We start from the raw sequence: 27,780 nt of genomic DNA on the forward strand, positions 1-27,780 counted from the left end.
AACAGCCCCCACAAAGGAGTGCTGCAGTGCTCCCCCCCATAAAACAGACAGATCCTGACCAACATAAACCTTGGCTAGGCCCCACAAGATGAGAAGGCACAGGCACAGGTTAGAGCACACATCTTCAACAGGCCTTGCCTGTGGGGATGGTGGATGAGACCAACCTCTTTGAATCCACACCCTGCACTGCAGCTTATGTGAATTGGTCACAGCCATTTCACAAATGTAAAATAGATGAGTGTCTTCAGAACAAAAGATTGCAGCTCCTTGCCCCACCTCACTCCAGCCTTTCAGGTACTTGTAGGGAGCAGTGAGTCTCCCCTCAGCTACTGAAGTCCACAGTTAAACAGTTAGCTCAGTTAACTGCTCTAGTCAAAGGAGTTTATGCGTGCACCTGTGGGCAGCAGCAGCAGCACTATCAGAACCCCAAAGTCCAAATCACTCTGGCAAAAAGGAGTTTGTGGATTTATTACTGTGAGCAGATGTCAAAACACAAGTCAGAACAGATGTTTTTCACGTGTGTCTGCATTGCAGCATCCTCAATACACACTGAAGGTTAATGAGCAGGTATTGTATTTACTTCTAACAAACATACCAACTGCAACTGTGTGAGGGAAACACCCCAGCATTTCAACAACCTATTGTCCCCAAAATTCAGAACATAACACATTTCCAGCTTTATATCATATTATCATAGTATCATAGTATCATTCAGGGTTGGAAGGGACCACAAGGATCATCTAGTTCCAACCCCCCTGCCATGGGCAGGGACACCCCACACTAGATCAGGCTGGACAGAGCCTCATCCAGCCTGGTCTTACCAGCACTATTCTTCATTAACTGATACCCAAACAATCAAAAAACATTTAAGATGTTGAGGATTTTTGATTATTTCTCTCACCTTGTATTCATGAAGTAGGCTGTTTGTCCAGGGAGGAGCTTTACTTCTTAGCTTTGTGATTGGTACTGTAGGTCTAAGATTTTCTTCGCTAACAGGTCCACAAAGGATACTTTGAAGTATGTGTAATTGGTAACACAAGATCTGGTGCTGGCTTCTGAAGCTCCTCTCCAAGGATGGTGCCATGGAACCATGCCTACCATGGCTCTGACAAGCAGCACGTGCAGCTGGCAGGCACTTTGTTCTTCTCCCTTTGCAAGACTTGTTGGCCCCATTTGTGCCAGTTTCCATCTGCAGACCTGGTGCCGTGGGTTGAAGCTGTTAGGGGATTAAAAACTCATCCTGCTGAGCCAGGCACTGTTCCCTGGACACTTCAGATACAGCTCCAGGAGGAACCTGTCCACAGCTTGCGACAAATGCCTCAGAATGAGCATCATTGCTAAGGGCTCCAACCGAAATAGGGTGTGAGAGACATGGCACTGACCTTCGGAGCCTCCTGCCCAGTGCGGCAGCCACCAGAGGGGGGGGGGAGGAGAGGGGGGGGGGGGGAGGGCGCTGCAGCTGGTTGGGGGTGGCTGGGACATCCCCTCCTTCATTTCTCCAGCAGAGCTCCCCTTTTGGGAAAAGGGAGGTGTGTGTATGTATATAAAACTACTAGAGTTAAAATAAGGAGCTGCTGGCTGTGCAGTTTTCCTCATTTTGGCCTTTTTTCTTGGACTGAATAAAAAGGGGGTGGGGTGGGTTCTGGGTAGAGTGATGATGTCACATGGGAGGTTGATGATGCAGCAGAGGAGCAGGTGAGTGAGGGATGGGGGCAGCCCCTCAAACAGGGTGCTTGCAGCCCTAGATGCTTGAAATGCATGGAAATTCTTGGAGGGGATTGAAAAACATTTGAAACAGTTAAGTATGAGTGTGAGGCGTTCCAATAGACAAAAATATCTCATTTAATGTAGATATTGGAGAACTGTACTAATTTATAGGTGAAAAACACTTTGAAATTACTGCCCTGTAACTCTGTACTGACCACAGATAAGTGTGTAAGTAGATAAGACTACCCCTCAGCCTACATAGTCGAATGTCTGATTGTAAGTAAGTTTCTAAGCCGCCCATAAATGCTATTTCTAGCAAAGGTTTAAAACCTGGACCCTCCCCTCTACATATCTCTCTATCCCAGAGAGAGAAACCCTTTCAAAAGCCCCCACTTCTCCTTTTTCCCTGCCGCTTTGGGGCCGATTGTCCCTGCAGGCGCTGGGGGAGCCCTGCGCGTTGCTATGGTCGCGGCGCATGGGCTCCGGGGCCGCGCGCTCCTCCCTCTCACTGCTGCTGCCGTGTGGGTATGTTGTAAATCATTTTCTTGCAGTAGCTCACTTCTAAATCCGGTAATTGCAGACACTTGTGCAACTTCATGATAGGCTGGCAGGTATCTCAACTTTGAAAGTTAAAAGATGTTGAAAGATGTTGAGTTGCTGCACCGTCTCCAGAGAAGGGCAACCGCTGGGGAGGGGTTTGGAGCACAAGCCCTGTGAGGAGAGGCTGAGCGAGCTGGGGTTGCCTAGCCTGGAGGAGGCTCGGGGGTGACCTCATTGCAGTCTACAGCTACCCGAAGGGAGGCTGTAGACAGGTGAGGGTTGGTCTCTTCTCCCAGGCAACCAGCACCAGAACAAGAGGACACAGGCTCAAGCTGTGCCAGGGGAGGTTTGGGCTGGATGTCAGGAAGGAGTTCTTCACAGAAAGAGTGATTGGCCATTGGAATGTGCTGCCCGGGGAAGTGGTGGAGTCACCATCACTGGAGGTGTTTAGGAAGAGACTGGATGGGGCACTTGGTGCTATGGTTTGGTTGATTAGATGGTTTTGGTTGATAGGTTGGACTCAATGACCTCAAAGCTCTTTTCCAACCTGGTTAATTCCTATTCTATTCCACCCGCCGGAACCGTACCCACCCCCCGCAGCCAATCACATCCCAGCATTCTTGTCTCTCCAGCCAATCACAAGACGCTGTGTGGCGGCGCACCTCAGTGGCAGCCATGAGCACAGGGATGCCGACGACCCTCCGCAGCAGGGCTCGAAGGCAGAGCATCTTACGTATAAGAAAGCCAGAAAGCCCCTGAAGGTAGTTCAATAGATTTTTATTGCTTTTACCGACTTTCTGAAACGTTACAAAAGATAAGTTTTATTCTAGCAGTAATTAAACCACCGAGGGCCGTCTCTTTCACATTAAATACAAGTCTGAGAGTTGTGTTTTCTGTATAAATTGGATCATTGAGTTTACACTTGGAATAATGTTTGTCATTTGCCTCAGGTTTTGTGAAGTAAGAAAACATCACTGTAATTAGAAAAGCAGTCATAAAAAAAATTGGAGCCGGACAGCATGTAATCATATTTCAGTCAGCACTGAAACCAAACTAAGGTTGCATCAGCTAGAGGTGCTGAACCCTGGAAGACCCCTTTGCACTGCAGTATCAGCAAAAAAGAAAGAGAAATACTATAAATTATGCATTTTGCCACTAAAATCATTTAGAAAAGTAGTGATTTTCCAACTAATTACTTCATTATTCCAAATGTCAACCAATACACCAAATCCAATATGAAAGCGTGGAGTGTTTTTTTTTCTGATTAACTTCCAATGCCAACTACAAAGTCTTACAAGTTTTTCACTATGAAATGTTACAAAGTAAAATAAGATTTAAAATTGCTAAGCAATCTGCTTTATTTATTAGCACTACTTTTGCGTGGACTCAAAGCTGCGTGCCTCTAGTCTTATAAAAATCTGCTGTAAAACAAATTACTGTTGGTAGAAACAGTGTTTCACACATTTGAGCTGTACTTGGTAATTAATTTCACCTAGATGAGTAATGAAAACATTACTAATCGTAAGGCTAAAAGACAACTAAAATCACAGTGGTGTTCATCTAACAGCCTACACTGGTGAACCATGAACCATTTCTCTGGTGATGTACGGAACATAGGTACGGGACAACCCTTTAAAGCCACACAGGCTCCCACAGACGCTCCTTTGCTACAGGCAGACCTGACAGCCTGTCCAGCCCACCTGTGCCAAGGGCACAACTTAGGAAACTACTGAACAAAGACAGAGCTGCAGGCAAAGCGATCGGTAGCTTACAGGAGAACTTGCATTAAACGCAGAAAAAATGGCCAAGATGTTTGCTTGAAAAAAAAAAAAAAGACACCCAATGAAGGGCATCAAACTCTACCCTAATATGTTTCATGATGACAAACTTGGCAATCTGGAACATTTAACTGAATAACCATAAAGGGTATGTTACAGCTGCAAAATTGATCTGGGAAGAGATTAACTTGGGCGTACGCAAACAGAACGAGAAGCATGCCGTTGCTAATACACACGACAATACGGAGTTTTGCAGAGCATAATTTAAACACAAGATTGCATTTGAAGTGAACTACTTTAGATGATAATTTAAATGGAGTGGTCAAAATTAAGACCTACACTTTATGTAAACATTCATATTTATATAAATAAATTAGAAAGAGGAAAGAAGAAAGGAAGGAGAGAGGAAAAAAAGAAGAAAAATAGGAGGGACTTCCTGAGGTGGCTCTGCAGCCAGGCACACAGTAGCACTAAGCTCCGTTCTGGGAAAGCAAGACATCTAAAAGAAACCAAAAAAAAAGTGCAGGGCTGTTTTATTTTCCTCTAACTGTTGGAATGGAAATAGGTTGGCATAGCCTTTGCAGGGCTTAACCCCTATGGAAAAACAAAACAAAAACCACCACTAAAGGGAACAAAACCAAGCAATGAGGGTGCACAGCAGTTCTCACCGCTCTTGTGCGACCATTAAGGCAAAATGTCCATCTACACAGAGTAAGCTACAGCCTTCCTCACTTTAAACACTAATGCGTGATTTTGAAGAAGAGAAGGTGTACAATGAGCAGCCAATCACTTAACCATAGAACATCCATGGGGTTTATCCACTTGAGAGCAGATCCGTTTCCTATTCATATGGGGAAAGAAGTGCAAGCGTATCATGCCCCACTGACCAAGACCACTGGACGAAAGGTCACTGTAAACTACTTTGAAAGACATGGCATTTCTGGCATCAATTATGATTTCTACACAACTAAGAGTAAATAAATACTGTGATTAGACTTGGGGGGGGGGGGGGGGGACACACTTTGGTTTTGTTTCCTTTCAACTCTGCTAGAAAAATATCCACTTCCTGTAACACTGACCAAAACTTAAATCTTTCTGAAGTAGAAAGCCAGATACAAGGTGTGCCTGACTTCTGGTACCGAGGAGTTAAGAGAGTCTTACAGTAATTTTTTTGTGTCTTTGGAAATTTTTGCAGGACTGTGAACACGGAGTGTAAAACACAGCTGGGATACTGGGAGAAAAGTAATGCGTGTTGTGGATAGTGCTAGGTAAACTGCCCCAAATATCCTCCCCTCTTTGATTCAGCAAGAGCTACTTAGTAGTCAGTGACTGACATGAAGATGTGCAAATTTTGCAGATGGTTTTGGGAAACCATTTGCTATAGCTTCACTGTGTCTCAGTTTGACTAGAGGGAAAATACGGGTACTTTCGGAAAGACCACATACACAAGCTAAGGCACAAGCTACACGACTATCTAGCTAACAAGAAACAAACATCTGTATAGGTTATTACACAGTATTGGTCAAATTGGTAATACAGACCTCACTTTTTCTGACCTGGACTTTTGTTATGACAGTTTGGATACCATTATTCATCTTGCTGTACACTGTGACTTCCTTTCAATTAAACTGCCATCTTACGATACACTTAATGAGAACAGACCATGTAACTTAAATGCCATCTTAAAATTTCTATTCATTAAAGTTTCTATTCATTCCCACTGATTGCTTTATTTTTGTCTCCAAGCGACACCTGGCTGAAGAGCACCAAAACTCCACCTCAAGTGGTACTTCTCAGAGGAACTCTGCTCTTCCGCGGACCTTAAGAATCGTTATCACGTCGCTCGTGGCAAAGCTCCCGAATCTGCCAAAAGCAGAATTCAGCAGACAGCATATTCTCATTGAAAATGAGCACAGATTCTACTTAAAGCCATTGTAATACATTCAGAAAGGGCTAGTGGCGGTTCAGGATGTAAAGAGATCATTTTGGAGATTAAAGCCAAAAAGAAAAAATCAAGGTGTAAGGCAGAAATTATTTATCATGGAAACCGCAGGCAAGTGATGAAAGTTTTCTTTATACATAAAAGTCTCAGTATGTCAAATATTATAATACTAAACACTAGAAAATATAAGTACAAGAAACATACTGACTGCATCTTTGTCAGTTAGCACCCACCCCCTTTCCCTTCCCCCCCCCCACCCCCAAAATCCTATTTACTTTAATAAATGAATATTTACTTTTTCAGTTCAACTTGCACAGTAAAAATTTGTACGAATTAAAAATAAATAAAACCGTTTAAAAACAAGCTGGGGGTGCTATCATATATGCCCTTCACAATGGAACTCAGAACTGTACACACAAATACCACCAGCATAAAAATAATACTGATCATAAAGCTACTACAGAATTAAAAGCTACAGCTAATTGAATCAAATACAAAACACCAGAAGGTTAAAAATGAAGCAAGAAACAGGTTTGGATGAGAACATGAAATAACACCCCCCCAAAAAAAAAATGTCATAGAGCTGAGTAAATCAAGACTCAGCTCTGAGGAGTCTAAGAATTCATGAAAAGGGGGGGGGGAAAGAAGTTAAGTAAAGACAGGAACAAAAGAATTTACGAGTGCTAGTGGGGTAAGTATGTGTGACTTCCTATACACTGAACTGTTGTCTGTAAATCCAATTTACGTTGTGTAAACATGGAGTGTCCAGAATGGCAAATACTGGTTTGGGACTGTAACTACAATTACTGCATTCATCATGCTGTTAGACAGTAACATATTAAAAAGGTGGGGGGGGGAGGGGGGGATTAAAGGGAGAAAGAAAAAGTGGAGGTGGGGGTAGGAAATGTAGCAGAGCAGGTTAATTGTAAGGATTAGGTAACCACCTGATTTAGGGCTCTTAGCAAAACAAGAGAGACAGAATCCAGAGAACGCTAGCAACGTAGTAGAGACGTAAAACAGTAGTTCTGGTCAACAGCACATTAATATTTGTTCTATGAAATCACCAAAAGAAGCATACCCTGCAAAAAAATCAACCCCAAAATAAAAAGCAGTAATTGCCTGCATAGAAAACAAACTGCTGTAGCGTACATTAGAAACGGAGGTATTAAAAAATTGTAAGCAATGTGGACCAGTAATCACCAGCAAGAGCTGATGGAACCTTTGATGCACACATCAACTATTGAAAAAAAAATCTGCAGTCATTACTGTCTGCCTGTTTAAAAAATGAAAGTAAAATCTCCCATAAAATAAATAGCTGGAGCGTGATTCCCGCTCGTCTCGTTCGGCAGAAGAGTCTTCTCGTTACGCAAGCATCTCTACGGCGCTCTAAACAATGACAGAATTAAATACAGGTTGCTCCAGAGATGGGCAATCACACACTTCCAGGGTGTAACACCCTGGTGATATAGATACACACACACAAACAGACTCCATGCCCCTTGGTTCAGTCCTATAAAGAGGTCTCGGCATCCACGTATTTCACAACAGGCGTAGACTCCATATTTATTTTCACACTTTCTGTTTTTTCAGGGCTGTTTGAAAGCAAAGAGGAAAATGTAAGGTTGGGTTCGCTTCAGGAAAGGTTAACTTTCAAGCATGTTACACTTCACAGAGAACGCTGTGAGTCCTAACATAAGGATGTTTTTCTGATGAGGTATTTCTATGACACCCTAGTAATTCTTAAACACAGGAATAGCACAAGCTGAAAGAAAGGAATCATCTAAAGATCCATCTCTTCTTTAAATACCATTTCCAGTCCCTTCTTACTGATTCTGTTGATGTAAAAAAGCTTTGCAAAAACACCTCCTGAAAAATAAAAACCAAAACCCCACCCCCCACAAAAATGTAGTTTAAAATGCCCAAGAACAAGTAACAAGCAGTATCATTAATACTGCTTAGTTACTGTGCAAGGTAACAACTCTGTTCACAACACAACACTGGGAAAACATTCCAATCTTTCCAAGAGATTTGGGACTGAAACTACAATTATTGCATTCATAATGCTTTAAGGCAGTAACAAATTAGAAGGAAAAAAATCACTTCAAAACTTGTAACAACAGTAGAGGACAGCTCAGAATCTGCATAGGTGTTCATCTGTTCAAGTGGAAGACCCTGAAGACCATGGGCTGGCTGGCACCTGAACACCTGACACTGAACAGTGGCTTAACCAAGGACAGAAAGGAATGTCTTGAGGTAGTGACAGGGCAGGAGAAGAGAAATTGGAACAGTGTAAGAGAAGATTCTCCAAGAATGAATTTTAGAAGAGCTAATAGGCCTGTGGAGTTGATTTTTGAGGAGAAAACAACCAAAAGGTATTAGAAATTGATGCAAAGAGAACAAGTCCGAGAGTCCTTAGAGAATAAATGTGCCTGGACTCTGCAGAGTCTGTAAAATGTGACAGATGGTAGAGGAAGAAAGAAAAGGCAAATAAGGATCAGTTCAGGGGAAAAAAAAGTAGTCTAAAAAAAAATCAAGGAAGATTTTGGAGAAATACTGCTAACCCACAAAACATTATCTACAATACCAAAGCATATTGCTTGCTTCAAACTGCATCCTGTTTGAAACCAGTCAATCTGCAAAGAGCAGTGCCTACATAACCGCTTTCACCACAGCACTAAGCATCTGTCCACACTCTCAGAAGATGACTCTTACACAGAAAAACCTGAGAAGAACCCAGATGAACAATTTAACGCTTGACTGAGCAGTAGTGACATCACTAAATCTTTCCAAGTAGAAGAAATCTTTCCACTATAGACAAAAGGATAGGGAATACCTCAAAACAGCAACCATTTGAGTTAAGGCTGCCTTCTAGCATCTACCAGGTTCATGCAGTATCACATTGCCAGCCTGGCCTGCATCAGGAATAGTGTGGCCAGCAGGGTCTCAGTGCAGGGTCCCTGTACTCAGCACTTGTTAGGCCACACCTTGAGTCCTGTGTCCAGTTCTGAGCCCCTCAGTTTAGGAAAGATTTTGAGTTGCTGGAATGTGTCCAGAGAAGGGCAACAAAGCTGGGGAGGGGTTTGGAGCACAAGCCCTATGAGGAGAGGCTGAGGGAAGTGGGCTTGCTTAGCCTAGAGAGGAGGAGGCTCAGGGGAGACCTTATTGCTGTCTACAGCTACCTGAAGGGAGGTTGTAGCAAGGTGGAGCTTGGTCTCTTCCCCCAGGCAACCAGCACCAGAACAAGAGGACACAGTCTCAAGCTGCACCAGGGGAGATTTAGGCTGGATGTTAGGAAGTTCTTCATAGAAAGAGTGATTGGCCATTGGAATGGGCTGCCCAGGGAGGTGGTGGAGTCACCATCACTGGAGGTGTTTAGGAAGAGACTGGATGAGGCACTTGGTGCCATGGTCTAGTTGATTAGATGGTGTTGGGTGGTAAGTTGGACTTGATGATCTCGGAAGTCTTTTCCAACCTGGTTAATTCTATTCTATTGCCTCTAGAAAGTGCTGCTTTCTGGCACCAGTGCATTTTATTTTCCATTTGTATTTTTAGCAAGTTCCCTTACAAGATGCAATTTTTTAATGCAGTACTCTGAAACTGGGCATGTTACAGAATCAAAGGGAAATGTCTTCAAGCAAACTGTAAGAAACAGATGAAATACTGACTATGACCTACAGAAAGCACATAAACTAGTCAGAAGCTAGTGCTGCATGGAATTCTTTACTCATGTAACCCACTCAGGACACCAAAAAGCTCAAGATGAAGTTGTACTAACTTCTAATGGCTGGAAACCCGAATCTGAAACTGTTAATTGTCTTGGGAAGAGAAATATAGACAGAAGGTCTGTATCTCTTCCAGCCCTGTACACCCAGTGACTGTCAGGTAAGGTAGAGGCAGCATCCACAATTCTGTAACAGGTTTCTGAGAAAAGTAATTAAAATATGAGGATGTACTGACACACATCCTGTATGGTCTAAGTCTCTATGATCTCTGACAGTCTAGCTGATATGACAATTGGATTTAAAATATTGGAAGCATGTATTTGAACATTTTAAAGTGTTTAAACAATACAGGCTGAAGATTCACTGTAAATGGTGCCTGCACTAACAAAGCTCCTGAACTTTTCCTATTACAATACTTCCAAGTTCTCACACAGATTCACAGAATGCATTGGGCTGGAGGGGACCCTCAAAAGTCATCTTGTCCAACTACCCTGCAGTAAGCAAGGACACCTTCAACTAGATCAGGCTGCCCAGGGTGACACCAAGTCTGATCTTGAATCTCTCCAGGGACAGGACCTCAACCACATCTCTGGACAACCTGTTCCAGTATTTTGTTACTCTCATTGTAAAGAGCTTCTACCTTATGTCCAGCCTAAAATCTATCCTGTTCCAATTTCAAACCATTGCCCATCATGCTATTGCTACAAGCACTTCTGAACGCTCCTTCCACAGCTTTCCTGTAGTTCCTCTTCAGATACTGAAATGCAGCTACAAGGTTTTCCTGAAGCCTTCCTCCAATCTGAACAGCCCCAATTCTTTCATCCTGGCTTCACAGGCAAGGTGCTCTCCTTGTCTCCTTCACCCTTGGTTGACCTACTGTCTGGACAAAGCAAAAATGCATTTCCATTCCTAGTGTGGAGTAATGCACATGCTGAAAAACCTGATGGTACATGAGTGGCAGGTGTCCAGTCACTACTGCTGCTTCCATGAGCCAAGCTCAACACTACCCAGTAGCTTGCACAACTATATTAACACTCCCTCGCCATTGACACCTCCACCAAAACACAATTATTATTTTTTCCCCCCTCAAAATCTGACAATTTTGCATCCCTGAAACTTGCCTGCCTTTGACAGATTTGACTGAAAGGGATCACAGCAGTATGGGATAAGCTTAGGGTCTAGGCCTGAAAGGGATCACAGCAGTATGGGATAAGCTTAGGGTCTAGGCCTGTTCTCCCCTTTCCTACACTGTTAGGGAACACTCCACAGATACCAGTACCTATACCTTACAAGCTTTTAGGAGTTTGGGGATATTTCAGGTAAAAATTCAGCACTTTCTTCCTCTTGATAGATTCAGAGAGACAGAGAAGAAACTAGGATAGAATAGCAAAATGGTTCTCTGCATACAGACTTTCTTGTTGGATGGAGAGCTCACAGAGAAAGAAGCTCCTGGCCATGTCATCTTACAGGAAAGGTTCATAGCAACAAGGACTCCTAATCTGCCCCATACTTCACTCAAGTATATTTTATATCCAGTAAATACAACATTTGACCAAAGGTTCATTTTTGGAGATGAAAAATGAGCTGAGGAAAACCAAACCAACCAAGCCACAAAACCAGGGAATAAATCCTAGAGCAGCATAAAACAATAATGGAAGTGCTGGACTTCAGCTTTTTTATTCCCATTGTCATTTGTAATGTTCAAGATCAAACAATTCCCATGCTCATATGTACTCTAGTAAAGCTTTTAGAAACCCTAAACCCACCAGAGCAGCACACAATTGTATTAAGCAAATAAATGTATCATAATTTAAGGCTACTCTCTAATAAAATAATTCAAACTCCTTACTCAAACTGAAGTTTAACTTAGGAGCAAAAATCAAATCCAAGTTCAAAAGTCAGTGCAGATTTAGAAACCCTTGTATGCTCATTTCTTGGATCTATTTCAAGAAATACAAGTACAGTTACCAGCTGCTGAACACAAGATCAGAGTTAGGAAATGCATGATTAATTATAGCTACCTCAGGTTAGCTCTGGTTACTTTGGCATTCTCAGTATTCATGGCAAGAGCCTTCCACTGTGCAGTTTTGGCCATTTCATCTGATATGTTTACAATTGAGGGATCAACACTAAAGAACAAACATACTTTCTGGTTAGTATACAATACCTTGCAACAGCATTATACTTACTCTCACTCATCATTTACATCAGTTGTGCCTTCCTTCAATATTTACACAGCCACAAGACAAATTCATCTCTTAAAAACACATTTCACCAAAAACTTGACAATTTAACCAGAGCTGCCTTCATCACATAGCATTTTAAAACAGTTTTTCCCACACAGGTAGCACTAAGACATCAAGAATACTTGAGAGGGGTCCATCTCATTTCTACATTACTTGCAACTTCAGGGAATTATTTTGCATCCTCAAAAGCACTTAAACCAAATCACTTCTCTGGCAAGGCTTCCATAAATCAGAATTATCCTAAGTAGTTTCTAGGAAATAATCAAGGGCAAAAAGCACATTGTTAACAAAACATTGGAACTGGTAACTGGAAGTTCCAATTGTCCAACTGTTCAGGAGGATACTTGATGGGGTGCTTGGTGCCATGGGTTAGTTGTTTAGGTGGGTTGGATTGGCTGAAGGGTTGGACGCGATGATCTTGAAGGTCTCTTCCAACCTGGTTTGGTTTATTCTAAATTGGTCTAGGCAGTTTTCCTGTTAATTTCTCTCCTGCAGAGCCTTAAGAGTAATTTCTCAGGTTTCAGGTTGGTTTCTTTCTTTGGGTTTTGTTTGTTTGTAGTTTTTTTGTTTTGTTTTGGTGTGGTTTTTTTACCCCTCTTCCCCCAAATCCTGAAAGAGGGAAGTTTACCCTCACTGACAGTAACCTTTCAAAACCTATTTCCCATTTTGGGCTCCACACATTTATATGTACAGCAGACTTAGGTATTGCTGTCTACAACTACCTGAAGGGAGGTTGTAGCCAGGTGGGGGTTGGTCTCTTCTCCCAGGCAACCAGCACCAGTACAGGAGGACACAGTCTCAAGCTGTGCCAGGGGAGGTTTAGGGTGGATGTTAGGAAGAAATTCTCCACAGAAAGAGAAACTGGCCATTGGAATGTACTGCCCAGGGAGGTGGTGGAGTCACCATCACTGGAGGTGTTTTTAGGGAGAGACTTGATGAGGCGCTTGGTGCCATGGGTGAGTTGATTAGATAGCACTGGATGATAGGCTGGACTTGAGCTCAAAGGTCTCTTCCAACCTGCTTAATTCTATTTATAGATGTGTTTTCTGTTCTGTTCCTTACTTAAGCTTAAGAATCTACCACAAGCTATCTGTAAGAGCTCTTAAAATGGCTTAAAATAGAAATCTTTTGAAGGCATTTTTCCTCAGGAATCCCAAGAAAAAAGGCAGTGAAATATATAGGACGTAGAGTAGATGAATTCATAGTTCCATCTGTGAGAGCCATAAGCACTTTACCTGTTGTTTTTTACATCTTCAGCATTTAGAATTTTATTTGAATTGCTGAAGTCTGATTAACTCTGCTCTTAGAGTAGTCACTAGCACTCAGTAATAATAATACCTAATTCAAAAGCCTGCCAGTTCCCAGCTTAGAACAGGGTAGGCCTTACACTACTGTAGCTCCATAAGTCAATTTTTAACCTAACAATAATTAGTATTAGAGAGGCAAAAAAACCCTGTCAAGCTATTTGTCTGTCATATCTATTGAGTCACTTGAACACTTGTAGAATATCTAAAAATAATCAAATAACTGCACACTTATGACTTTTCCTGAAGAATCCCAGTGGCTGGTAAGCACATGGCTCAACTGATGTGATTAGTTGCTTAATACTCAGTATTTCATGCACAGCAACACAAAAGTATTCCAGGAAAACTGACCAAAGAAGCTTCTTCACCTTGAGTACTTCTGGTCGAAATTGAGTCATCTGATCTGTTCAGGATGGTCATGTAAATTTGTAATTAAGATTCAGCTTTAAAGAACAATGCAACATGAAAATGCTACTACAGCACTATCAGATATACCTCCATACTTCCTAATCGTGGCTGAGTTACAAGCTTGGGGGGGGAAGTAATTCACAACTTAATATACAGCAAATTACAGCACATGATGCAAAAACTCTTTAAAGACCACCACCACCACTTTATTATACCTGTATTTTAGGTTTTTAACAGGAAAATCCAAATTTGCTTCTCCATATGCAAGATGCACACTTTCATTGTCCCCTGTTCGAAGCATTCTCTCTGCTTCCTGTAAATCGCAAGTAAAAGGTTTGTAAAATTACTCCTGCAATAAAAACTGAAGAAGCTTCTTGCCATAACAAGTTTAAGATCTCATTTTCTTAGAAGTATTTTATCCAGGCAGGGTGGATGAGGGTGTGGGAAGAAGAGTGTTGTGAGTTTTGTAAGGAATTCAGCTGGATAGTGTAGAGTTAGGCAAGACTTTTATGGAGAAGCCATACAAGATACATTGCTTTGGTTTTGGTAGCTAGCAGTCAGTGTTAACTACAGCTCTGCAAACACACAAGCAGCATGTTCCACATATGATGAACAATTTATTAATTAGTGCAAAGGTCCCTACTCCACTGCTTTTATCTCCCTCTCCCTACTCTCTCATCCTAATCTAATGAAAGACAAAGGCAACTACAATTTGTGCTGAAAGCTGCTTCTTTCCACTTTGCTTGCTAATGTTAGTCACAACTGAGAGCTGCAGCTCATACTAGTACTACTGAAACAGTGACTTAACTTAAACACCACTAGTAGTTCCTCTATCATTAAATCTCCTTAGTAAAGAACTTAAAAATGCATTTGGTATACTAAGTATTTGGTATACTAAGTTCATATTCTCAGGTCACAAAGTCTCCTTGACTATTTTCTAGTCATTTACAACATGCTTAGTTTGATTTATTATTTTTTTCCCCACACTTACTGCTTTCTCCTTTTTCTTTTTGTCATCTTCTTTCTTCTTTTTGCTCTCTGGCATAAGATCATCAAGCCAGCTAAGCTCCCTTTTGGTGAAGCACAAATCCATGAGCTTTCGAATGAACACTAATGCTAGAACCTTAAAGGGAACCACAAATGGAATCATTTGTATTAAACTACTTCAGTGAACAAAAACGTGCACACACTTTTCAGCACATTCAGAATCATTAACTGAAGCCCCTTTTTTTTGTTCTAGTTTTATCCTACCACAAAGTTACATGAATTCCACTGTCAGTAGCTATTCACAACTGAATTGCTCATTTCCAGGAAATGGAAAAGTCCTTCTGTTTCAAAACTGAACTTGTACTAAAGGTTCTTTCATTTCTTTCCCACCCCCTTCTCATGGCAGCAAAACATGTTCCAAAGAGATCCTGGATGATGCACGTATTCTTGGAAAGCTATTAACTTGCCAAACTGAAAACTTACCATCATAGGGAAGACAACAGCAGCTGCAGAGGCTTTAATCACCCAGAGTAGAACTAGACAAGTGAGCTGAACAACTGTAAAGATATGGACCTTCCAAAGTGGCACATAACGTAGATAAATCAGGTCAGGCTGATGTTTGGCAGGCATTCCAAATAGTTTTATACGGTCAAAAAACTGCATTGGAAGATAAAAATCATCCTTCAGTTAATTATTTTCTTCTGGAAGGAACTAAACATTTTTAGGGGACTCCAGAAACTTAAGTTCATCCCAAATAAAATACTAATTAAGGACACCAAGCATTCAGTGGGGTGGGGTCAGAAAATGCGTTGCTCAGCACTGAAAGCTAAATGTAAAAGAAACGAGTGAAGCACAGCATGGTAAGAACAAATATCCCAACATGGCACTCAGAAAATCATCTTACATACTCTTCAAACAACATAGGCTAAATTTATTGCTGGTCACAAAGTAATGTGTTACAGTTTTGTCCTTCCTTTATTGTTGAACAAAAGCAATAAAAATACTTTACCTGAATGCCTTTTAATGAAGATACTCCCATGTAAAGAAAGACACCATACAAAACTGGCATTGGAATAAACTGAGGAGGAAAACACACCCACACAGTTACTTCTGGAATACATATGGCATAATACAGCAGCCAATATTAGTGAAAGATATGGATCAAGGTTTTCTTGGTTTGTCTTTTTACTATGTTTTACTTACTTACTTATGTTTTACTTCACTATGTTTTACTTATCTATAAAAGCTGAAGTTAATCATAGAAGATATATGTATCACAAACCAGCAAAGAATTCTAGAACTAATAAAGCTATCAGCAGGATAACAAAACAGTAGTTCAGTCTTGACTGCCCAGTCATTCCATTTTCTAGGCTGCAATCAAGATTTCAGTTACTGATAACTACTGTGCTTTATGTTGCTATTTGCCAGGAACTTCATTGAGACCATCCATATATGGAATAAAAGCACAGCAACATACAGGTGTAAGGCTTTTGCACAACAGCCATTCACACTGAAAAACATTTCATAAAGACCAAATAGTAATCATTCTGTTCCTATTCCCCTTGGTTCCATTAAAAAAAACAAATAAAGGAAGCATTAGTTTCTAAGAATCAGTTGCTTCAGCAATCAGTACCTTTACCTTCTCTTTTTAGCAACAACAATCTATTTCAATATTTCTGGTTCTGATCATCTGTACTACACAGCTGAGCTCCTGGTAGCTTTTCAACCAGAGATTATCAAATGTGAACACTCACTTTTAATGACTGCTACTGCCTTATTGTCTCCAAGCCTTTACATTCTTTAACACATACCAAAGGTTGACTAATAAAATAGTTAACATCTGTAATAGACAGCTCTAGTTATGAATAGAATAGACCAGGTTGGAAGAGACCTTCAAGATCATCACGTCCAACCCATCATCCAACATTACCTAATCAACTAAGCCATGCAACCAAACACCCCAACATAGTTTCATAGTTTCATTCAGGGTTGGAAGGGACCACAAGGATCATCTAGTTCCAACGGCCCTGCCATGGGCAGGGACACCCCACACTAGATCAGCCTGGCCAGAGCCTCAGCCAGCCTGCTCTTAAACACCCCCAGGGATGGGGCCTCGACCACCTCCCTGGACAACCCATTCCAGGGTCTCACCACTCTCATGGTGAAGAACTTCCTCCTCACATCTAGCCTGAATCTCCCCACCTCCAGCTTCATTCCATTCCCCCTAGTCCTATCACTACCTGAGATCCTGACAAGTCCTTCCCCAGCCTTCCTGTAGGCCCCCTTCAGATACTGGAAGGCCACAATTAGGTCACCTGGGAGCCTTCTCTTCTGCAGACTGAACAGCCCCAACTCCTTCAGTCTGTCCTCATAGGAGAGGTGCTCCAGCCCTCTGATCATCCTTGCGGCCCTTCTCTGGACACGTTCCAGCACCTCCACATCCCTCTTGTAATAGGGGCTCCAGAACTGGACACAGTACTCCAGGTGGGGTCTCACCAGGGCTGAGTAGAGGGGGAGGATCACCTCCCTCGACCTGCTAGCCACACTTCTCCTGATGCAGCCCAGGATCTGATTGGCCTTGCGGGCTGCAAGTGCACATTGAGAGCTCATGTTGAGCTTTTTGTCCACCAGCACCCCCAAGTCTCTCTCCTCAGGGCTACTCCTAGAGGAACTAAACACCTCCAATGATGGCGACACCACCACCTCCCTGGGCAGCCTATTCCAACGGGCAATCACACTCTCTGTGAAGAATTTCTTCCTAACATCCAGCCTAAACTGACTAACGACTACACTCGTGTGTTCACAGGTTTATTTCTTCCCATTATATAAACTTGCAGAAGTTACTTGTCGGTTAATGACTAATTACAACATTCTTTAAAGGTATTAGCAATTATGCAAGTTATGGCACATCTACTGTGTTGAGAGGGGGGAAAAAAAAGCTTTTTCATTGCTTAACTACTGGATTTGAAACCACAAAGCAGAAGTTGAATGGATTTTACCCAGATCTGAGCAAAAAGGTCAATAGACTGATTCGGTTTATTCCCATAAAGTCTTGGGAAGAGCACTATAGATAAAAATTAAGAGATTGTTTAAAATAGAGGCCACAATATAACCTGCAAAAATCTCTGTTGCCTAATGATGATGAAGATAATCTTGAAACATGAAAGGCAATTTAATAAGGTGTCACTTCTGATGATCATTTTTTAAACCAAGTGTTCCTGTTTCTTCTGTTATATTGTATTACTTCTGCTCAAGTAACTTCACATCTTTATTGCACTCCTTTCTCCTTTTGTCCACTTACTTAAGAACTACATGAGAACTATTTTAGGTAACACAGATTGGATGAACTAAAAACAAGCTGGCAAAAAATGCAGGTAACATGGACAAAGGTTGCTTTCTTCACTACTACTCGACCTTTCTAGCATGCTCAGATTTCATTTTCCTACATCTCTCCCCATCATTTCTATTCATCTAACACATTGTTAAAGAGAAGTAGTTTGAGAATGAGGCCAGACATATTTTATTTAACAGGACTTCCTAACTTTATGAAATGCTAGATTACAGTGTCAAAATCAAAGGCACAAAGAAAACAAATACTGGGGGGGCGGGGGGAAAAGGTTTACCTTTAACACTGAGGTCATGAACACTGACAGCCCCATTAGGACAAAAATCATCAATCCTGTCACACGCTGCTCCCGAATTCCCAGAAATTTTGGTTGCTCTCCTGGTGCTGAGCATTCAGATTCAACTTTAAGGCTGTTAACATGACTTATAGACAGGACAGTTGCAGCAACGAACCACGGCAACCCCATGATAGAACATATCCCCAACATGACACCAACCATGAGCAGATCAAGATGATAACCACAGCCTTTCTGAAAAATCAAGCAAAGAAATCATTTGTTACGCTTTTATGGTCTCATATTTGTAACTTGGCTGGTACATAACAGTCAGGTAATTTGAGAGTGTCCACAAAACTGTATTGTTCTTTATTCAGTTGATACACACATTTATTTAGTAGCTGTTGGCAGCGTTTCACAAACTTGCAGAACGACTCCAATTTCATATAAATTTGGCTTACACGACATTAAGAGTTTTGGAAACAGTGACTTTTACCTTCAGTTTATGCTCCTTCCTGTTTATAATAACAGCTGTTATTTGTTGATCCATGAAAATGAGAATGGTACAGAGTAAAGCAGGGATAGCAGCTACCAAGAGCGTCCACCAGGGGTTGGGTCCAAGAGGATCTATGAACCATCCTCTGTCTTTTCGAGTGGGCTGAAAAAAACAAAGGCATGCCAGAAAAAGGTAAAGTTAACTAAGGTAAAACTCATTTTGTTGCTAAAAGCAGCTGCAATGACCCAATTAACAGTCTTGTATGTATTTACTTAAGACTTTTTTTTCTAGCAGCTTTGACCAAAAGACTTATTTAGCTGTAACATGCAAATAAGATATTTATGTAAGTAAAGTTAAAATAAATACATTCCTTCATTCCTGCACTTTTGCACAGAAGAATGTTTCCTTTTCAGTGGTATTATGATATAAAGCAAAGTTTCTTCTGTCAGATGAGACATACATCCAAAACAGAAAAGGGGGATTACTTCATCAACCACATTGTAAGTAAGAAAAAGATGTATTTGTTTCTGTGTAAGTCCATCGTTGTACTGTTCATGAACTTGCAAGCATGAAGAAAAGTTACATTTTTTAAAAGGCTTGGGGGATTTTTTTCTTACTTCAAATTTCTCTGGAACGTGAAGCTTAGGAGAAGGTACTCCCACGAGATAGTCAATTAAAACCATAATTACTATGGTCAGAAATACTGCAAAGTCGCTGATGGTAGAACGCACCTATAAAGAGAAGACTTGGGTTCAATCTTCCTTTTTCCATCATTATGATTTGTATGTATAGAAAGTTTTTTCCTCTATGAATAACAAAGTCTATTTACATTATACTACAACACTGAACAATATATTCAGACAGAGTATATACATATTTAGAATAGAATTAACCAGGCTGGAAAAGACCTTCAAGATCCTCAAGTCCAACCTATCATCCAACACCATCTAATCAACCAAACCATGGCACCAAGTGCCCCATCCAGTCTTCCTAAACACCTACAGTGCTGGTAACTCCACCACCTCCCTGGGCAGCCCATTCCAATGGCCAATCACTCTTTCTATGAAGAACTTCTTCCTAACATCCAGCCTAAACCTCCCTTAGTGCAGCTTGAGACTGTGGCCTCTTGTTCTGGTGCTGACCGCCCAGGAGATGAAGCCTGGGAAAAGAGACCAACCCCCACCTGGCTACAACCTCCCTTCAGGTAGTTGTAGACAGTAATAAAGTCTCCCCTGAGCCTCCTCCTCTCCAGACTAAGCAACCCCAGCTCCCTCAGCCTCTCCTCATAGGGCTTGTGCTCCAAACCCCTCCCCAGCTTTGTCGCCTTTCTCTGGACACGTTCCAGCAACTCGGCATCTTTCAACATCTTCCAACTTTCAAAGTTAAGATATCTGCCAGCATATCATGAAGTTGCATAAGTTTCTGCAATTATCTCATTTAGAAGTGAGCTACTGCAAGAAGAAAATTATTTAAAAATAACTCATTCCTCATCCTCCTGTCCCCTCAATCCTACCAGGAAGCTGTGCCTCTTGTAGCTTAATTCAGTAACATCACTGAATCGCTCTGAAATCGATATTCATGCATTTGATGTTTCAATGTATAGGAGGAGGAGAATTTACAAGAGTCAGGTGGTCAAATGTGACTTTATTCCTCTCCAGATCCAATGGTGTTTGGGCCCTGGACTGTGCTGAAATGCTTTTTGTGATGTAGGACTGTTCAAGAAATGGAATTGACTGCCCTCTCATTGACTTTTTTTTTGTGATGCCGAGGGCCATGGTTTAGCAGCAGATTTGATAGTATTAGGTTGACAGCTGGAATCAATGATTTTAAAGGTCTTTTTCAGCCTAAGCGATTCTGTGATGGTAGACATGAGCTGATGTCATTAAAAACAACAGAAAAAATTAACTGCTTTATTTCAGCTAGCAGAAATGAGTTGTGTAAATCAGTTCAAGGATAATCACTGTATTAGAAACAGCAATCCCTCGAGGAACCACTCTGAACCTTTCACACATCAGCAGCATGGAGAAAGCAATCAATTGTTCTGCACAGCTAGCTGAGGGACTCAGCAGCAGTATGCTCTCTAAATGACACCTGGCAATACCCATTAATATAGGGAGACAAACTGCTTGGGGCCTCTACTGTTTTAGAGTATCTTGCAACTATAGAAAAGCAGAGAGTAAGCACTGAAGTGTTGTACAGCAAATTTCTTTCCTCTACAGTCTGGTTTGGTTTTTCTAATTATTAGCTCATCTTCTGGTTTTAATTTCTTTTCCTGTTTTCAAAGAAATCTCTCAATACAAAGTTCTGAAATAGTTAAATAGGAAATTCAACTCCAATAAGTTATACTAATGTATTTATCACAAGACAATAATAGTTTCTAATCAGAATTACCTTAGTTGGGAAATAGCGTTTGGTCTTGAATTGTTTAAAGAAAGAGGAGAGGAAAAATGTTGTAAAGAATAATATCACAGACCAGAAGAGAACATCTGGAATATATGGTCCATGGTGGCCACAAGCTGACCCACGAAACACACCATGATATTCTAAACATTCCTGCAAAGAGAAAAAAACCTTCTTACATGTCTAGGTTCTATTAATTTCTTACATTCAACCTAACGTAGCTTTTTTATATCAAACATTTGAAAACTTTCACAATACCAAAAGTAGGTTTTTTTTTCCTTCATCACCACCTCCTCCTAAAACAACAATGTGTGCTGTGTATTCCAGAAGAGCCACAGCAGCCATCACTGACAATTTCAGGATGCTGAAAACCACCCAAGATGACAAAACTTCTTTACCTCCACCTCATTTCTATCCTATGTCTCAAAGCAACATAAAACTCTCCATATAAAGACTAAGGACTAAACCCAGGAAAAGCAGGCTATCCACCATCAACTCTCAAGCTAACAAACATTAAAAAGGATGTCCTCAGTTTCTCCCACCCCTTTATTCTAAATTTTGTTTTCTCCCAAATCTTTCACAGTGCCAGGGTATGCAAAGCATCTGTAGGCATTTGCATTAAGGCAACTGAATCCCACCCAAGGAATTGCTAATCAGCAAAAAAAGCCTGCAGTGTCACTTCCACTTTCCTCCTCTTCATCTACCCACAAAATTCATATTCTTATGAAAAATACAGTTCAGAAGGTAATGCTTCCAAGCCTATTCCTTCAAATAGCTCCTGCCCTTTTAACCATTAATTTTCTAATTAATTGTTTTTTCTTCCTATCACTTTTCAGGTAGTTTCTTTGTTGCAGTTTTATACTAATGTCTAACTAATGAAGTGTCTTTGCTAACACATTTTAACTGCAGACTACAACTTCACATCATCCTAAAAACACGAAGGAAGTCATCTCCATTCATTCACTTCATCATGTTTGTATGTGAAAGAAGATTGTTCTGTCTGCCAGGATTGAAGTGGCTACCTCAAGCAGACATTTATGATACTAGCATTTACTACTACAGACTCACTCATCCAAGCACTACGATTGTTTTAGCATGACAAGAGGAATAAAAGACTTCAAAAAAGACAGTTTTAAAGAAAGTTCCAGGTTCAATTCAAGAAAGAAAACTAATTAAAAATATTAATTAAGACCAGTACTGTCTGGGTGCTTCTTTTTCCACACATACAGCACACACAACCCTATCTATGTACATATACACACATAGCTTTTCGATACTCACAGAAACTGTGAGGTTACTCCAAGCTATACTTTCCACAGACTTATTTTTACTCTTCCACACTTGCAATGTTTCATTGCTGGGTTTTTCAGGCGCAGAACACACACATCTGAAGGGAAGAGGAAAAAAACAAGTTGTAAGAGGTATGTGCCAAATTCAGCGAACTGCAGTTACTGCAAACATTCTGGAGAGTTTAAACCAAGTTTGGCCCCACCATCTGTGACAGAAGCAAGGTGCAAGATGACTCCTTACAGATGGAGGAGTCAAGCAAGATGCTTGTTTTACACCCTATTCCCCACTGGGGGAAGAGATGAAAAAAATGAGAAAGAGGGAAAAACAAGTAAATTGTAAAAGTTCAGCTCTCACACAGCTTTGCAACAGGAATTAACAAAAACCAAACAAAATTAAACACAGGGCAAAACAAAGCTGAGGCCTGTGGCATGTCTTGAAAGACATGTGACACCTCCCAAAACTAAACCAAGGAAATGCCACACCTTCCTGTCTCCGCTCCACACCCTCCTCTCTCCACTCAGTGTCCTGCCTATGCTGCTCTAGCAAAACACAGTTCAGGTGGCAAGGGTCAGAAGACCTACAGATCTACAGTACAGCTTCTGCCCAATCAGTGAATTTAGCATGCTCACAGAACAGTCCAGTGAGGTCCCAGAGCCACTAAAAGAGAAGGATTAGCAGCTAGGAAAGGGAGAAATTAGGAAGTGAGTGTACTCTCATGTCCCACTCCTGGCAACACAGCCTGGTCTTACCAGCTGTTCAAGACAGGAAAGTGAATGTAAATTCCATGTGTGAATGGAATACAAGAAGCAGCCTGAGAGTGTTTGCCCAAAATTTGTCACGTTGTAGAGGAAGATGGCAACCACAGCTGGATTAAATAGGAACAAAAAGACTTCTGGAGAAAAAACAAAAAAAAAAAAGAAAAAAAAGGGAAAAAAAACAAAGAATCAGGTGATGAACAAAAGAAAAGATGTGACTGACTGTAGCCATATCTAATAGAAGACAATTTAAAGATGTGTAGGTTCCTACTACTATTTCTGGAGCGTCTCACACTGTGGTTTAATTGCTGTATTACTAATGCTGCAGAGACAGCACAGTTGTGTCCTGCTGCTGAATCTATAGCTTTCCTTTTGATTTGGTTTAAAACTATGTGAAATGAGCAGTTTCTCTCAACAGCAGTTAGCAGGGCCTCCTCCTCCTGGTAGGTGTGAGCTGGTAACTCAATTCCTCCTATTTCCACAGGGAGCACCAAGGAGAAAGCAGCATTTTAAGTATATCATAAAAAATGTTAAAATATTACATGTTGGGCCTCATGGTATAGAAAGTACTCAATGCTAGTTTCACCATATGAACAAATTCATTTAATGAAGAAGTGGTACAGCAACACAATCTGAGAGCTGTACTGAGTTTGAGTGGCAAGGTTTTTGTAGCTGGAGGGCTATAGGGGTGGACTTATGGAGAGAAGAACTCATACTGGAGCAACCTGGCTGGCAGGACCTGGGACACCATGCGAATCCACGCTGGAGCAGTCTGCTCCTGAAGGACTGCACTCCACCCATGCTGGAGCAGTTTAAAAAGAACTGCAGCCCAAGGGAAGGATTCACACTGGAAATGCTTGTGGAGAACTTTCTTCCTTGTGAGACAACCCATGCTGGAGCAAGGGAAGAGTGTGAGGAGGAAGGAACAGGAGAGACAGCATGTGATGAACTCACTGCAACTCCCCATACCCCTGTGCTGTTCAGGGGGAGGAGACAGAGAAACTGAGAAAAAAAATGAACCAAGGAAGAAGAAAGGGGTTTAGGGAAGGTGTTTTGGTGTTTATTTTCTAGTTTGTATTAACCCCATTCTGATCTGATTAGTAATAAATTAAAGTAATCCCTCCAAGTTGAGTCTGTTTTGCCTATGATGGCAATTGCTAAGTGATCTCCCTGTCCTTATCTCAATCCATGAGCCTTTTGCCATGTATTATGTTGCCTTGTCCAGCTGACCAGGCTTGTGAACACCTGGCATGGAGCCAACATAAACCCACCGTGGGTAGAAAATACACAATTGCCAAGAACTAAATCCAGTGTTAAAAAAAGATACACCTAAGTAGCTTGCTTACTGAATTCCTTAAATGAAGTGGCTGGTTTTGTACTGCTCAGTTTACTGTTAGTTACTGTTTAAAGAGGTTAACTCCCTATTCACAGCATGTGAAAGCTGCAGAATCTCAGAATGGTTTGGGTTGGCAGAGACCTTTAAAGGTCACCTAGTCCAACCCCACTGCAGTGAGCAGTGACATGTTTAACTAGATCAGGCTGCCCAGAGCCCCATCCAACCTGATCTTGAATGTTTCCAGGGATGGGGCTTCTACCACCTTTCTGGGCAACCTGTTCCAGCCTTTCACCACCCTCATTACCCCTTGTACTATCACAACAAGCCCTGCTAAGAAGACAGTCCTCATTTTTCTTATAGGCCCCCTTTAAGTAGTAAAAGGCTGTTGATGAAGTCTCCAGGCTTAACAACTCCAAGTCTTTCAGCCTTTATTTACAGGACAGGTGTTTCATCCCTTTGATCATTTTTGTGGCGCTCCTCTGAACCTGCTTCAACATGTCCTTCTCATGCTGTGTACTCCAGTACACAGTAATCCAGGTTGGGTCTTTACCAGACCTTCTCACCAGAAGCTCTCCATGCCTCAGCTAGCTGCAAACAATCCTCACTCATTGCTAAAAGTGGCAAGGCAGAACTTCTGCTCTGACCTTCAGTAAAGCTGAATTAAAACATGCATTGCCAGAGCCCCTCATCCCTTTAAACTACCCATAACTAACACAAAACATTCAATTCCACAACATCCTGCACAGAATTTTTCTGAGGTTTTTCTCATGGCTGCCTCAGCCCCAACATTCCTTCTACACTTTTACAGAGGCACACATTACAGATCAGTAAATGGAATTATGCCTCCATACCATAAACATTTTCCCCAGGGATTTTACTGACAGAAATTTGATACTTACGAATATAAAGTCAGGTTATCCAAATGATTGTGCATATTGAAGGCATACACTTCTCCCAAATGGAAAAGCTTTTCCAATGCCTCATAAATAAATATGATGCAGATAAGGGCTGCAAAAGCTTCCTCGGTGAAGCGAGTGATGTAGCACACAAGGCTGCTGGCATCTGTGGCTACAAGCACTATGCATAAAAATGCAGTCCACAGCCCAATGCTAGTTCGCAGAGAGAGGTAAGAAAGACCATAATCCCTGTGTGAAGAAAGAAACAAAAGTATTAACTGAGCCAAATGATACTATGGGCCATGCTCCAGAGGCATTCAGTGTGCAACCACCTAGCTTGGGAAGCACCACGGGGATGCTACTTTCAGAACTATCTAGGTGCTTTATTCTAGAGGGCAGATCAATCACTGTTTACCCCTGCAGAATCAAAGCAAGTGTCCCCACAGCGCAACAACACAACTTGGAAATCCTAGCCACTTCTAATCATCTGTTTTCCCATGAAGGCTCATCAGTGACTTGTCAACCCACACCCATCTCTCAGCCTCCCGGTACACGTTTACATGTTCGCGGGCATCCACTTTTAACACACATCTGCTTTGAATCACAGCTATTCTAACAGGTCAGGAAATCACAAAGTGCAACAAGCTATTAAAAACATCACTTACCTGCAAAATTTAAATAATATTTTTTCAAATACTAGGACTGGTCCGGTGCTCCCCAAAATAGTAAGAGGTTGCCCAGCAAAGAGAGAATAGGCAATCCCAGTTAATGAGGCTCCAAAGAGAGATTCTATTGCACTCTGGGGGAAAAGAAACTGTTTTAACTATGCTGCCCTGCAGGTTAGCATTTCGCATCACATCTGCATACAGCTATAAGATACATTTAACTTCGAAACAAGACAAGATGTAAAAAAATATTGTAATTAATATTGACATTTGAGACCAGAGTAAGTTAACAGAACTTGGCAGTAACAATAGTATAGGGTTACAAGATTTAAAAATCTTCACTCCTTGAAAACATAAAAGCCATTGAGAACCATGACAACAAGTTACTACTCCTGTTAGCTATGAAGGAAAAAACACACCAACAATTACTACAATTTTTTAAGACAAAGATACTCAGCATGTGGTTTATGAAAAGAATTATCTGTCTCTGCAAAGAAAATAGATGTATATATTGCAACATACCTGTACCAACACATGATACGGTGTGCCCTATCAAACCTCCCTCAGTCAACCAAGCATTACAGAAAGGGGAAACTGACAGGCAGAGATGCAAGGGAAATTACTGAACAGTACTGGTTTATGTATGTATGACACCAGAAACAGATGAGAGAAAAATGATGTCCCCCATGGTAATGCATTTCTCTTTATTGAAGGAAGATGTCTACTTCAATTCTTAAAGTGAATGTTTTACTCTAAGTTTTCCTGCTTTTTAAAAAACAAAACAAAAAGAGGCTACCATGAACCTCAAAGAGAGGGGCAGGACTTTTTAGATACTAAAATGATTAATTCCAGTTACTTCAAAATATTTAGCTACACTATTAAAGAAGTCATGGATCACAGATCAATGGGCTCCTGGTAGAATTCAAGGGTCTGCTATTTTGCAATTATGCAGTCCTATGGAAACATGTTTATGCAAACTTAAGCTCCAGGTCAGGAAACCATCTAGAATTGGGCAAAATGGTTTGCTGAACTGGGGCTATTAAAATCAAAACCATGAATCCTTGGTTTGTTCCATCAGATTAAAAAAACAAATACATTATCTACCATCCCAGTCTCTTGTTCTAATCCCTTTGAATTAGTGCTTTTGTTTTAGTCAATGCATTAACCTTGGGGCTCTCAAGAGTGGCAGGGACAGCAGTGCTGTGGAGGTGATGACCTCTGGTACCGTGAGGAAAGGTTTCAAACACAAATTGTGTACCTTACAATGTCAGCTACTGTGCTTGAACATGTGTGTGCAGTAACTAAATTTTATATTCAATGATGCACACCAAGTATCTGAAGGCAGGAACAAACCTGCAAACAATTCCAGACAGCTAAAAGAAAGAAGGTGTTTTAAGAATCAAGTTTTACAAGGAGCATGTTTTCATAACTTTACAAGAGGTACAATGTAAGATTACATCAACATTTTGATAACCATTTCTATATTTAGAACAACATACCAAAAACCCCTTTCATTTCTATATTTGCTATCAGCTTCAAGTGATACATCAATAAACAAAAATCTGAGTCAACAGCATTACTTAGAGGAGATAAAATAGTCAAATTTTAATACAGTACAAGCTTAAAAACCTAAGTATCAAGAAGAATTTTATAGCCTTTACCAGAATCTGAGAATTTGTAAAGGCCAT

General features: G+C 41.1%; 1 protein-coding gene across 10 annotated transcripts in view; it reads right to left on the reverse strand.

Annotated features, from left to right (window-relative positions):
* Window positions 1–3,008: 3,008 nt before the first annotated feature.
* SLC4A7 (solute carrier family 4 member 7) overlaps window positions 3,009–27,780 on the reverse strand; it is a 103,051-nt gene continuing 78,279 nt past the window's right edge. For 8 of the 10 annotated variants that reach the window (XM_068152880.1, XM_068152886.1, XM_068152882.1 and 5 more), the window contains 13 exons: window positions 26,093–26,226; window positions 25,431–25,676; window positions 22,432–22,537; window positions 21,142–21,303; window positions 19,368–19,481; window positions 18,751–18,912; window positions 18,258–18,509; window positions 15,644–15,712; window positions 15,118–15,291; window positions 14,639–14,770; window positions 13,863–13,960; window positions 11,711–11,818; window positions 3,009–7,559 (listed from right to left, as the gene is read on the reverse strand). In XM_068152880.1, the coding sequence (XP_068008981.1) occupies window positions 7,478–7,559; window positions 11,711–11,818; window positions 13,863–13,960; window positions 14,639–14,770; window positions 15,118–15,291; window positions 15,644–15,712; window positions 18,258–18,509; window positions 18,751–18,912; window positions 19,368–19,481; window positions 21,142–21,303; window positions 22,432–22,537; window positions 25,431–25,676; window positions 26,093–26,226 (1,839 nt within the window). In that variant the 3' untranslated portion in view covers window positions 3,009–7,477. The remainder of the gene's footprint in view (window positions 7,560–11,710; window positions 11,819–13,862; window positions 13,961–14,638; window positions 14,771–15,117; window positions 15,292–15,643; window positions 15,713–18,257; window positions 18,510–18,750; window positions 18,913–19,367; window positions 19,482–21,141; window positions 21,304–22,431; window positions 22,538–25,430; window positions 25,677–26,092; window positions 26,227–27,780) is intronic. The other 2 variants (XM_068152884.1, XM_068152889.1) reach the window with 1 other exon arrangement.

Source organism: Melanerpes formicivorus, unplaced genomic scaffold (genome assembly GCF_026170545.1).
Source record: "Melanerpes formicivorus ecotype bairdi unplaced genomic scaffold, bMelFor1.0.p_v2 SCAF_24, whole genome shotgun sequence".
NCBI lineage: Eukaryota > Metazoa > Chordata > Aves > Piciformes > Picidae > Melanerpes > Melanerpes formicivorus.